At 40.7% G+C, this 13,368-nt stretch overlaps 1 protein-coding gene across 1 annotated transcript; it reads right to left on the bottom strand.

The window, feature by feature from the left end:
- Positions 1-324: 324 nt before the first annotated feature.
- b4galnt2.2 (beta-1,4-N-acetyl-galactosaminyltransferase 2 (SID blood group), tandelm duplication 2) lies at positions 325-13,332 on the bottom strand. Its single transcript, XM_042505315.2, has 12 exons — positions 13,162-13,332; positions 8,880-9,016; positions 8,216-8,359; positions 7,357-7,463; positions 7,045-7,082; positions 6,128-6,194; positions 4,900-5,013; positions 4,394-4,480; positions 4,029-4,210; positions 2,784-2,927; positions 1,468-1,696; positions 325-603 (listed from the first exon to the last, which is right to left on the bottom strand). Exons 1-12 carry the CDS (start codon positions 13,213-13,215, stop codon positions 407-409), a joined length of 1,500 nt encoding a protein of 499 aa, XP_042361249.2. The 5' UTR covers positions 13,216-13,332; the 3' UTR covers positions 325-406.
- Positions 13,333-13,368: the final 36 nt, after the last annotated feature.

The raw sequence follows: 13,368 nt of genomic DNA on the forward strand, positions 1-13,368 counted from the left end.
AAATGCACATGATAATATTGTTTGGTTGGTCCAACAAACCCAGACTTTCACCCAGGAACCCAGCGTTTGCTGCCCACATGAATGTATAGACAAACCATGATGTTTTTTCCAAAATCTAACCACCTTCTCCTGTTGCCTAAACCTAACCGGCGTGCCCTTGTAGCCTAATCTTATCCTAATTTGGTTGACTATCAGCTAGTTACAGCGTCCCAGAACGTCCCCGGAGCACACAGGTGGATACCCGGATCAGCACCCTACTTACACTAAAAACTAACTAACAAACAAACAAAGACCCAACAATAACAATAAAAAACAGCAATGAAGAAAGAGAAATATAAAAAACATTTATTTGAACTTGTGCAAGAAAATCTGTGACTCCTCTCCGCCAATGTCCTCTGGTGGTCTTCTATCCGTACCGGACACACTTGAGGTTGTTTTTGAAGAAGTGAAGCTGCAGTTTGAACTCACTCTCGCTCTTCGCAGGGTGTCTGAAGTGGCTGTAGCGAGACGCGTTCTTGTCGTGGCCTGTTTTCGGCTGATGGCCGATGGACACGTGGCCACATGAGGCGACCAGCAGGGACCCCAGGCCGTCCATGAAGAACTCTAGAGACGGAGACAAACATTCACCATTTTAACGGACGCCTTTATGAATCCAAAGCTGCGCTAACGTGTGTGAGGTTACTGTGAGGCATTAGTGTTGCAGTTAATCTGGGGCAGTCATACTCTATTTACGGCCCCCAGTGGGGTGCCGCGTGGCCCCTCAGCTATTTTCTAATTCACAGTAAAAATAAAGTGATTGACACTGTGAATTGTTTTTGTCCTTTTAGTATCCATAAGGTGTCAGAGACATAAAACAGCTTCAAAATAGAGCTTGTTGATCAAAAAAAGAGCCAGAGGAGGATCCCCCACACCGCTCAACAGAGGTCCTAGCTAAGACACTAATGTCCTAAAATCATAGAAATGTCCTAAAGTCCTAGAAATGTCTTAAAATCCTATAACATCCTAAAATTGTCCTGAAGTCCTAGCAATGTCCTGAAATTCTCAATTTGCCCAAAATCTTAGAAATGTGCAATGTACATCCTAAAATTCTAAAAATGTCCTAAAATTATAGGAATGTCTTTTATCTGCTAGAAACGTCCTCAAATCCTTGAAATGTCCTCAAATCTGAGAAACATCTTGAAATCTTAGAAATGTACTAAAATCATTGAAACGTCCTGGGAGGAAATTTAAACGAGGTCAACATGTTTGTGCAGCAACATCACCATGGTTACCAACAATAATTGAGAAGCGCCAGCAGCCAGGTTCCCGCTGACCTTCGCAGTACGCGGTGCAGAGTGGCCTTCTGGCGGTAAATCAATCGTTGGGCGCTGCAGCAGCAGCAGCTCGCTCGTGTCGCGAACAACAAAAAACTGAGAGTCAGAACTTTCTGCCGTTCGGGATCCAAACTCTGTCTACGTCTGGACCCACCTGAGTGCGCCACCCTCTGGAGCTTCGGGTCAAATCCCACGCTCCGCACAGCATCTGTACGAGCCAGGAAGAAGTTCACCACGCCATCCGCCAGAGAGCATTGTGGGTAACCGGGTAGGGAGTGGAACTTCCCTTTGGACTTCCTGTACAGGCAGCCGCCGTCCGTTTCCTCTCCTTCCTCATAGAGGAGAGAGAAATGAAACCGGTTTCCTCCGACTGCCCCCCCCACCTGATGAGGACAGACCAGAGGACTGGTTATAAACTGGACGCCGGTCCACTGTGGACCTGCCTGTTTCCCAATGCATGCTGGGTTAGCTTCCAGCTGATAAAGTGCGACCATTGACCGTATATAAAGATGGACGACATGACAGCTCCCCCAAAGTCAGGTTATTCAGTCGGTATCGCCCCCTGGTGTCTGACTGCAGCACCGGCCATAAAGCCCGCCCACCATGTTTGAGTATGGTCATAGGCCGAACTAAAAACTCGCCAAATACACGTTTCCAAAGACAGTTTCTGACGTTGAAGGTCGTTCTCATCACCCTGATGTTTGTTCAAGTGTTTGTTATCATGATAAGTTCAGTTTCAGTGAGAAATTAACTTATACGAAAGGGGGCGTTTCCGTCATGATTGACAGCTGTGACAGCCAACCCGTGCACTCGCATTCAACGGAGCTGCTCACGATTGGTCGTACGGGTGCTTTGGCGAGAACTCCCCCACCACGGATATCGTTACTGTGCAGATGCAGCTCCCAGTGACATCACCATCTCATGTCCCGGATATTTTAACCAAACTTCAGCATAGCGGGGGGAAGGGGGGGCGTGTCGTCCATCTTTATATATTGTCTATTTTTGAAAGCAAATCCCAAAAAGTTGTGACGCTGTGTGAGACGGAAATAAAAACAGAAAGTGATGATCTGTAAAGACAAAATATTAAGTGAGAAAAATGAAAAACTTTTTTTTTTCTGATTCTGACGGAACAAAGTTTTATTGTATTTGGCTCCGAAACAGTAAAAGTGCAGTAACAAAAAAGAAACACTGCATATAAAAGAAACACTGTATATAAATATAGAATAAGAAATGAAATAGGTGGAAATAGCACATTTTTAAAAAATTGCACATAAATTTATTGCACAGTGGTGAATTCACAGTTTTGAATATGTGCAGCTCCGCAGGAACAATAAAAAAAAAAATTAAATAATAATAAAGCTGCGGGACTGTCGGTCCTGATGTGGACTTTTGTCCTGAATCAAAAGAAGCACAAAAAATCTAAAAGTCAACGGGAGCAGAAACCTAAAACTCGAGCCGTTTGATTCTCACCACGTCCAGCTCGGGGACGGCCTCCATCACCTCCACCAGCTGCTCGATCTTCGTCTTCTCCGTGAACTCAAAGTCGTCGTCCACCCACAGGAAGTACTTGGTGGTTACCTGGGAGACGGCCAGATTCCTGCCAGCGAACCAGCCCTGTGGGAGGAAACATCGTCCACGTTTGGATGTTTTTTAACCCTTTAAACCTGGAGCAACATCACTTTACTTGTGCTGCTTTCAGACGCCATTCACAAATATTCAAATCTTTAAAATCTGAAGAAAAAAAAGGTTTGTTTTCTTCCAAAAACACGAGGGAAAAGGTCAAGAGCAATTTGATAGAAAATGTATGAATTTTAAGAAATTAGTTAATTTAGGTTTAGTTTGTTTTAAAAGGGGACAGTGCAAACAAATAAATACTCAAGGTATAAAAATGAGCCAGGGGGCTATTTGTTAACTGTAGTCCCTCAGCCGAGGTGTTAAACTAGGCTGCCTAAAAAATAAATAAAAATTTAAAATAAAAAAAAGCAAGAAGAAGCAAAGAACTTCTTTAAAAGCATCCGCAAGAAAAAGAAAAACAAAACAAAACAAAAAAACAAAATAAAAAAGATTAAAAAAAAGAACAAGGCATGGAATTTAAGTAGGAGTTTTCTTTTAAAAACTGCGAAAACTGTATTTATAGTTATGATTATTACATATTTATTTTTCATTTATAGTCCCTCAGCCGAGGTTGGCTGCCTAAAAGACAACAGAGCAAAAAAAACCCAAAGAAATAAGACATACAGTTTAAAAAACAATTGCTCAAGTTACAAATAATTTGTGTTAATTTCCGGTGATCAAAGTAATGCAACAAAGATTAGTTAAATTTATGAGAGAATAATCTGCAAAGAAGTTTATATGATACCTGCAGCATTTGGATTTTAGCTGTTTCTGAAAGCTGCTCTACTGATTTACAGATTTTCAACACAAATCAAGTCTCTAACGATGATTCACGTGCACAGTTTAACTCCACGCCGCGTTTCTTTTTAAGCTGTATTGTGCTAAAGCAAAAAAAGGGGGTAACATCTGATATTATGATGCGTGCACGTGTGTGTGTGTGTGTGTGTGTGTGTGTGTGTGTGTGTGTGTGTGTGTGTGTGTGTGTGTGTGTGTGTGTGTGTGTGTGTGTGTGTGTGTGTGTGTGTGTGTGTGTGTGTGTGTGTGTGTGTGTGTGTGTGTGTGTGTGTGTGTGTGTGTGTGTGTGTGTACGTGTGTGTTTACCTGTGCCGGAGGCATGAAGTACTGCCGGACGTGTTCTCCGGTGACGTGCTCTGGTTCAAAGCTGTCATCTGCAATGATGACCTCTATGTTGCTATAGAAACGGCGGATGCTACTCAGCAACACGTTGAGCTGAGCGTAGCGCAGGAACGTCTTTGTGACCACGGTGACCTGAGAGCTGATGTCTGAGTTATTTTTTCAAGGAAACAGACAAGAAGATAAAATGTTATAGCTGCATTTTTTTTAGATTACTGAAGATTTTGGAGGAAATATTTGGGAACAGTTTACTTTAATGTTCACAGTACTGGGCAGCACTTTTCTACTGTGGCTTTGATTTTGAGCCTCCGTCATGCTGACCGCTCTCCTACCTGTCCCCATGTCGTACAGGACGGGCAGCTGCGGCCGTCTGATGGAAACAGGAAACACGGCTTCATGGTTCTCAAACTGGAAGGACACTGAATAAAGAAAAGGACAGCAAAGACTTGTGTTACTGGTAATACACAAATTTTGGAAACAACTTGGGCTAAAATTAAGAGTAATTTGCAAACTTTCCGCAGTGATGACGGGTTTAGAGAGCACGATATGTTTGTCCGACCGTCCCTTTGTCAGATCAGGCGATTAAGGCTGCATAAAATCTTTCAGAGATTCGACCAACAGGCCAGATTATACATTCAGACAGGAAGCAAACACTGGACTGTCACATGAAAGTCCACGGTTTGTTAGATTTGCACATTAAACACCCAAAGAAATGGACATTTACACACACATACCTGTTCACAGAACGCATGTCATTCTGTACATTCAGTTCTGCAACAACAGATTTTTTAACATGAATATTCAGTATTTTCACTAAATCCCAGTTTTGGACACATACCGAGGTCTCCGGTGTGTATGTGGTAGACGATGCTGTTGTAGGACACTTTAGCCAGCAGGTTATTGAGGATCGGCAGGCTGCTGGACTCTACAGTCAGTCTGCTCCCACCATCACCTGTCAGGTTTTACCAGAACATAAAAAAGGAGAATTATATGTTATTTTAAGAAATCATGAACATTTGTATGCTTTGTTATGTTTTACAGTGCACGATGTGTGTGTTGCATGTTTCTTTTTGCTTTGCAAAAATGAAAAATAAATCCTGATTATTAAAGCTTGTCTGCGATAATTTCTTGAAGGATTATTTATTATTATCAGTCACACTGTAGTGGTGTACATGCAGGTTGGTGCAGGTCAAAGTGTTGGGGAAAGGGTAAACAGGACGGTGTTCTGGTCCGGTGTTATGGGCGCATTAATAGCCACCTCCGTGCGTATTGGTCGCGTGCAGTGACAGGTGTTTTGTTGGAAATCCTTGCAGGAGTGAGACAGTTTGTTAAACTTCTCCAATCGGAGCGGGCTGTCTGATATTTTGGCGCACTGGAGCGGGCTATTGAACATGTCCATACTGGAGCGCACTGTCGGACATTTCCGTGCTGGAGCGGGCTGTCGGACATGTCCGCAAGCTCGAGCGGACAGTCTGGGATATGTCAGTGTGTGAGTGTAGCTGCTGACAGTCTGGGATATGTCAGTGATCAGCAGCTACATTGACTGTGACAGGTCACCTAGTGGAAATAGCATGTATTTCCTCCAGATGCCAAATATGGTCAAAATGACCTCATCAGGTGGAAAATAGTCAAAATGACAAATTCAGAGTCAAAAGCCCAGAATGACACCCAGAAATAATACAAGTCCTGTTTTTCTGCTCTGATGGCTGTGGGATCAAAAATGTCAGTTTGAATGGGTTTCAATGGAGCATTTTTGGACCTGAACAGTCTGAATGTAACTATTTAGTTTCCACAGTGTATTTTAGACTTATTGTAGGAGCTGAGCTGCAAATTCACTGATTACACTCAAATACACAATCTGGACTACATTTAGGACACATGCATCAACACACACACAATTATCACAACAGGAAGAATGAAAAGCACCTTAAAATGCACTAAATGGTTACTAAAGGTTAAGGACAACATCAGTTCTTATTGATGTTTGTTGGCGTATTTGCTCGATTAAATCAGGTTTAGTCACATCTTTATTTTCAGTAACTGTGTGAAGTTAATTCTGATCTTACCTTGGACCTTAACGCCTTCAGTTTCAGTCTCTGTGGTGAGGACGCCCTTGGACACTTTCAGGGACACCTGGAGTGGACACACCTGAGTGAACTACAGAGCTCTCACAAACCTAATTTACTAGTTTTACTGTTTACTATGGAGGTGAGGCTTTGTTTGTTTTTATAAAGTATTTCTTTGTTTCTTTGTTAGCTGAGAAAAGGACGCCCCCACACCACACCCCCACCTCAGCTTAGAGAATCAGAGAGAGGAAGGACAGGCCCTGCTGCCTGCGCAGAAAAGAGCAAATGGGTCACTGATACGTGCAGCGAGCGGCCGCTGCAGAGCGGCGGCGAGCAGCTGCACCATCACCTCCACCTGCAAAAAACTGCCGCCGCTGTGAACAAGCCAACGCTGCCTGTGTAGCTGTATTTTGATTTTATAGGAAAAAAATGTGTCTGCCTGATGTAAAGAATATATATACAATTATTAGGGAAAACTGTTATTATTGGGGAAAAAATTTAATATTTTTTCTTTCCAAATTCAAAATTCACAAAGCGGCTCTTAAAATCAAACCCAGGTGCATCTTTGCAGCAGATTCAGGGCCTGAACTCCAAACTTTCAGTGAGATTTCTGCCCCGACACCAAAGTTAACACCAAGATGGCTGCTGCACAATGAAAACAAATTTGCCATTTTTTTCTTTTAAAAAAATATAAAATTTCCATGGAATAAAATTGCCAAAAGATATGGAAAACTAAATCAACTACAAGAAAAGAAAAAAGTACCGACTTTTTTTTTTTCCAAAAGACATTTTGATTACTTTTATATTTCCAATATGATGTATCATCAATTTTCAAACACTTCGTCAGCCATCCTGTGACACCCAGCTTTTCCTCAAGAGTGACGCGAGAGCGGATCGTCTGCCGAGATCTCACCAACCTTGTAGCTGCTTCTGCGTCCTGCATGCAGCGCTAAACCTGAAATCAAAACCACGCCACGCGTTTATGCTCTCACACACACTCATATCGGGATTTTTTTCAAAGCGGGAAACGTTTTCCTGAGATGTGTCTGAACTTTGGTCACCGTACCTGGATCTCGCCGCCAGCAGGAACACGCTGTTCAAACCGCCGTCTCGCAGGTGCCATTTACAGCTCATAATATTCTCATCTATTGTACTTTTTTATTGCAAGATAAACTTTTGCAGAGTGTGTTTGCCGAGCTTAAAAAAACTGCTCACTGAGCGGAGCATACCTGGGATGAGAGTGGAGGTCAAAGGTCGCACTGTGAACCCCTGGATGGGATACTGCAGGGGAGAGTTGGACGGAGCAAACAGCAGTTTGGACAACACGGACGTCGTCCTGTTGAAGACGAGAGAGAATCCGAACAGGATTCACTGACAAGGAATTAGCTTTGGTTTTTGGTGCAAGCATTTAATAAATTAATTAATAAATAATAATAATAATAATAATAATAATAATAATAATAATAATAATTGTTATTATTATTATTATTATTATTATTATTATTATTATTATTATTATTATTCCAAAAATAATATTAAACATAAGGAATATAGACCAATATAGACCAGAAAAAATGTGTCACTGTGCAGTTGAGAGGAGTTAACCCTTTGAAAACTGAGATGACGTTTTTTTGGGTTTTTTTGCTGTGTTTAAGTGTGTAATCATTTGAAACCTGAGCAAATTGTTTTGATTTCTTCTTTGAAATTATGACGGGAAAAAAAAAATGAGTATCGACAAAAAAAAAAAAATGCTGCAAATTGCAAGATTTAGTAGATTTAGATTTAAAAAAAAAAAAAAAAGCTAGGATAAAATATGTAGGGGAAAGAAGTCCTGCTCTCTGGTTTGTTTGGTTTTGTTTTGCTTAATTTGGGTCGTTTTTGTCATTTCTTCTTTCCTTGCTCATTGCCTCCCTTCCAGTTTCTGACAGAAATTAAACTTGGTGTTCCAGTTTCAAAAGGTTAACCCTTTCAAAAACCTGGAGCGACATCACTTTTCTTGTGCTGTTTTCAGATGTCTTTCACAAGTGTTTAACCCTTTAACTGTGAGCACATCGGTGGGACTTTCTCCTAAAACATGAGGAAATCTACCTGTTTTTGTGGTTTTGGAGCTCCTTCGCTCGGCGTTTCACCAGCTCCTCATACTGATCCTTGGGGATGTGGTCTTTGAGAGTGTACGAGCCGCTGGGACAGGTGCATGGACCCGGAGAAGGGGGAGGACTCGGGGCCGCCAACCTGGAGGTGTGTGTGTGTGTGTGTGGGGGGGGTCACATGTAAGAGCACACAATCACTGAAAGACTTTTATACTGTAAAGCTCCTTTTAGGTTGCAGTACAGCTGTGATACTCAACTGACGGCCCGCGGGCCAATTCTGGCCTCTAATAGGGCCCCTAGTGGCCCCTCAACCATTTTCTAATTCACAATAAAAACACAGTGACTCACACTGGGAATTATTCCATAAGGGTTAGGGTTAGGGTGCCAGAGTGCATACTATATATACAGTACTATATATATGTGTTTGTTTGTTTGTTTTTTAATTATTGTTTATTTATTTTCATACTATTATTGTTTGGTTAATTTAGTCAGGAGTGCTGCACAAGTTTTCAAGATTTCAGACAATTCAATGGAAATAGCATGTAAGAGCGCGCGCACACACACACACACACACACACACACACACACACACACACACACACACACACACACACACACACACACACACACACACACACACGCACACACAGAGTCAGCGTTACCTCTGTTTTTGTGGCGTGGGAGCCTCATGGGTCAGCGGTCCAGCAGTGTTATGGAAAATCATTAAATATAATGAGAGCAGAACGATCACACACACAACAGCAGCCATCTGACGAAGTGCTCTGCTAAACACAGCCATCTGTAAACACACACAGACTTTAATGTTTAGGCAGCAGACAACATGCTGACGTGAAAAACAGATGAACGATCAGATGCTTTTTGTTTGTTTTTTTTTTGTAGTTGTTGTGTGTTTGCCAAGTTCAAGAAGTTCAAGGTCATTGCATTCGTGTCCCTTCGAAGAAAATTGTCTTCAAAAAGGGAAACTGTAACAGAGGACTGTCTGTCTGCTGAGTCTCTCCTGAGGCAGTGAGGCATTTTCAGATCCTAAAGCAACATTTATTCTGCTGTTAGTAGCCCTGCAGCTGTTATTTAGTGTTAAATTATGTAGTTGGATTAATTTTCATTTATTTGATGAATTTGTTAATAACACTTTGTATTCATCCATATTTACACTGTATATTTATTACACTTTAAACAGTTAACTACACTGTAACAATTTTAAGTTTAAATTTGCCTTTGCAAAAAAAAAAAAAAAAGAAGTATTGTTTTAGCTGAAATGATTTCCAACCCTATTGCGCAGTGTGTTTGTGCTGGCTGAGTTTGAGTTGCTGTGACTGGAAAACATGAAAAAACAAAACTTCCCAGACATTTGTTTGAAGGGTTTGCTTGTGCTGTTCGCTCGGATGACTGAACCAGCGAGGGCTGATGACATCTGACTGCCAGCCAAAGCAACAGGTGGAATTATATTTTATTGCTGAGAGCTTCTAATAACCATAAAATATGATTAGAAACTAATTTTGTTAGATAATTTTGACACAACGTGCATGTAGAACAATGCTGTGGAGGTAATTTGAATGTCTGCTATCTCCCCTTCAAGAATATCAGATGGTTGATTATTGGCATTTCTGCAACGTGGTATTAGCTCACCAATGAGCTGTGTGAGTGAGATGCTAAATTAGTACATTAAACTGAATCTTTTATCTTTAGCAATGTAAACTTGTTGAGTGGTCATGCATGAAGGAGGGGTTTTGTGGGGCTGCAGCACCAGCTGTCGAGCATGTAAGTGCTGTAACGGATGTTCACAGAGAAACTGACACCATATTTTCTAAAAGAATTAAAATTTGATGCATTTTTTTACATGTATCAACTCAAAGGAACAAATACTATGAAGAGAATCAGTCTGCCCGCCCACATCAAGCTGCACAGAGCACCAGCCGAAGATCCCCCACCGGTCAACTGCCACCGCAAATAAAACCGAAATGAGTGGTTTTAGTACGTTTTCAGTATGATTGTTTCGACCACAGATATCAGCACCGGGCTACCCCACGATTGTTAGCTCCGGTGGCTGTAGGGCTTTTTTTTTGGATAACTACTAATAACTACAATAACTACAACCAACTGTAACTTTTACCTTTAACTTGTGGGTCATTTCTTATTGAGGGTTAAACTTAACATTAAATAATGTTAATAATCTGATGACATTAAAAATATAAGATGGAAATACTACAGCTCTCACCATGTGCAGTGGTGAGGGCTCTTGTCCTGTTCATGCAACAAAAATCGATAATCCTCTGACGAGACGCGAAATGTGACCAGCTCTGAGAATACTGACTTGTCCAAAAACGAAGGGTGAGGCGGGCATCGCTTCCAAGGATGCAGTGTTGTCTTTGCCTCACCCAAAAGGCAAACAGTCCTAAATAATCAGCATGGAGCGAAGAAAATGTTGATCAAAAAAAGAGACAGTGGAGGATCCCCCACACCCCCGGCAGAGGTCCTAGATAAGACACTAATGTCCTAAAATCCAAGAAATGTCCTAAAATCCAATAATGTCCTGTAAACCAAGAAACATCCTGAAATACTACAGATGTCCTAAAATCCAAGGATTTGTTAAATCCCCAAATTGTCCTTAAATCCTAAAAACATCCTAAGAACCAAGACATGTCCTAAAATCCTAAAATTGTCCTGAAATCCAAGAAATGGCTTAAAATCAAAGAATCATGCTCATGTCCTAAAATCCTAGAAATGATGTAAAGTACTAGAAATGTTGTGAAATCTTGTCCGAAAATCTTAGAAATGTCCTAAAATCCCGAAAACGCCCTAAAATTATAGACATGTCCTAAAATTCTACAAATACATACGGGGCTGCTGTGACGGGCCCCTGTCCTCCTGTCACTTTAAACAAGTGTCCACCAAACGAAGCGCGTCGAGTGTCCCTGCATTACAGCAGCATTTTCAGAGCTGCAGTTTACTGTAAATGTACGTTTGTGGTCATGTGACGGCGTTAAATGATTAACAGTTTAACAACAGAGGAAAGACGCGCGTCTGAGTCACTCTCTTTGTTTAAGCCTTTCCTCAACATGCTTCACCGAGCTGACAGTTTTAATTCCACATTTCCCTTTGTGACATCCTGCCTGTTTTAAATGTGTTAACTCTGATCACAAAACACTTAAAGTGTGATCATAATGACGATAATAATAATTATTAATGTTATTATTATTAACATGGGAGGATATAAATAGACATTTGACATTTTTAAGCCACAAACTGTTGTTTAACCCTTTGAAACCAGAGCTTCATTTCATTGAAAGAGACTATGAGTAATTTAAAAGAAAATGACTCGCAGAGAATTACCTGAAAATTACACAAACAAGCACAAACAAATCAAAAGGCGAGGCATAAGAAATAAATACAACCAAGAAAAGAAAAGAAAAAAGAAAAAAAAAAACTGAAAAAAAAACCCCACATAATTTTACATATAGTTCTCTAGATTTCTTCCAAGCTTTTTATAAGGATAATTTTTAAAATATATACATTTTACTATATAAATCTATAACAGAATAACATTTTAAACATAACAGCCTTAACTTTTAACATTTGTATTTCCAAAACCTCGTGACTCAGAGTTATTGCCATTTATTATATGAGACAGCCAGTTAAAGAGTGCAAGGGTCATTAAGATTTTCGAGTATGCACAGGTTTAAATATTAATCTGCGAGCGTGCAGGAGGTATAATTCAGGATTGTTTTTCTGCAGGAGGAGATGGACAATAAAGAGCATCTGAACCTCCACAGACTTAAAAAACCAGCTGAACATTTCTCCTCGTCCAGAAAAACTTAACATTAAGATGCAAAAACTATAATAAAAAGGCTGGGACAACAGACTGCAGAGGAAATGGAGATAAAAAAGGAGATAAATAAAATCATAAAGTCATAAACACAGGTGAGTCCAAACCAAAACACACACTCTGAATGTGTGTACAGCTTCATTTTGCTGTTTTAGGACAGAAGAACCCAAACGTCTCTGCACAGACACATCACCAGGTTTAACCCTTTAAGGTCCCCTTTAATATCAAACACACATTGGTATCACTCTGTGCAAACAATGTGTTTTTCAAAATCAGGCTTTAAAAAAAATATACATTAATATTACTTTCTACTTTCATTGACTTTGTTTTTTAATCAAAATCAGTCCTAATCATAACTATAAAATATTCATTAGTTTCCTGAATTTTAGCCCTTTAAATGCCAGGTTTTTGTCATGATGCCACTGTGTTTTTAGATGAAGATATTTTTTTTATAATAAACTACATGCTGAGTATATTATTTTTGCTGCTGACAGTCTGGGATATGTCAGTGTGTGAGTGTAGCTGCTGACAGTCTGGGATATGTCAGTGTGTGAGTGTAGCTGCTGACAGTCTGGGATATGTCAGTGTGTGAGTGTAGCTGCTGACAGTCTGGGATATGTCAGTGTGTGAGTGTAGCTGCTGACAGTCTGGGATATGTCAGTGATCAGCAGCTACATTGACTGTGACAGGTCACCTAGTGGAAATAGCATGTATTTCCTCCATATGCCAAATATGGTCAAAATGACCTCATCAGGTGGAAAATAGTCAAAATGACAAATTCAGAGTCAAAAGCCCAGAATGACACCCAGAAATAATACAAGTCCTGTTTTTCTGCTCTGATGGCTGTGGGATCAAAAATGTCAGTTTGAATGGGTTTCAATGGAGCATTTTTGGACCTGAACAGTCTGAATGTAACTATTTAGTTTCCACAGTGTATTTTAGACTTATTGTAGGAGCTGAGCTGCAAATTCACTGATTACACTCAAATACACAATCTGGACTACATTTAGGACACATGCATCAACACACACACAGTTATCACAACATGGAGAGTGAAACAAAAATGAGACAAACAGTCCTTAAGGGTTAATGTCACCTACCTTTGAGTCCATGGCCGAAAATCTGACACCACCTCGGAGACCCAAACGCTGCATGTTGGAGCTCCAGAGACCCAAAGGAAGCCTCACACACAAACACACACACACACACAGCTAACACACAGCTGGAGCCCATCAGCAGGTGATCACCTGCACAGGTGTCCCAGCAGGCAGCAGCGACCTGACAGCCAACCAGAGTTAAAGAGACAC

This window comes from Plectropomus leopardus, chromosome 18 (genome assembly GCF_026936395.1).
Source record: "Plectropomus leopardus strain MGB_pleo_1.0 chromosome 18, ASM2693639v1, whole genome shotgun sequence".
Lineage (NCBI taxonomy): Eukaryota > Metazoa > Chordata > Actinopteri > Perciformes > Serranidae > Plectropomus > Plectropomus leopardus.

Excerpts from the sequence above, each read along its gene's own strand:
- b4galnt2.2 (XM_042505315.2), bottom strand. The coding sequence starts at position 13,215 with ATGCAGCGTTTGGGTCTCCGAGGTGGTGTCAGATTTTCGGCCATGGAC. Across the intron at positions 7,083-7,356 it reads GACCTCCACTCTCATCCCAG|GTTTAGCGCTGCATGCAGGA; the intron begins GTATGCTCCGCT and ends TTTTGATTTCAG. Across the intron at positions 6,195-7,044 it reads GACGCAGAAGCAGCTACAAG|GTGTCCCTGAAAGTGTCCAA; the intron begins GTTGGTGAGATC and ends TGTCCACTCCAG.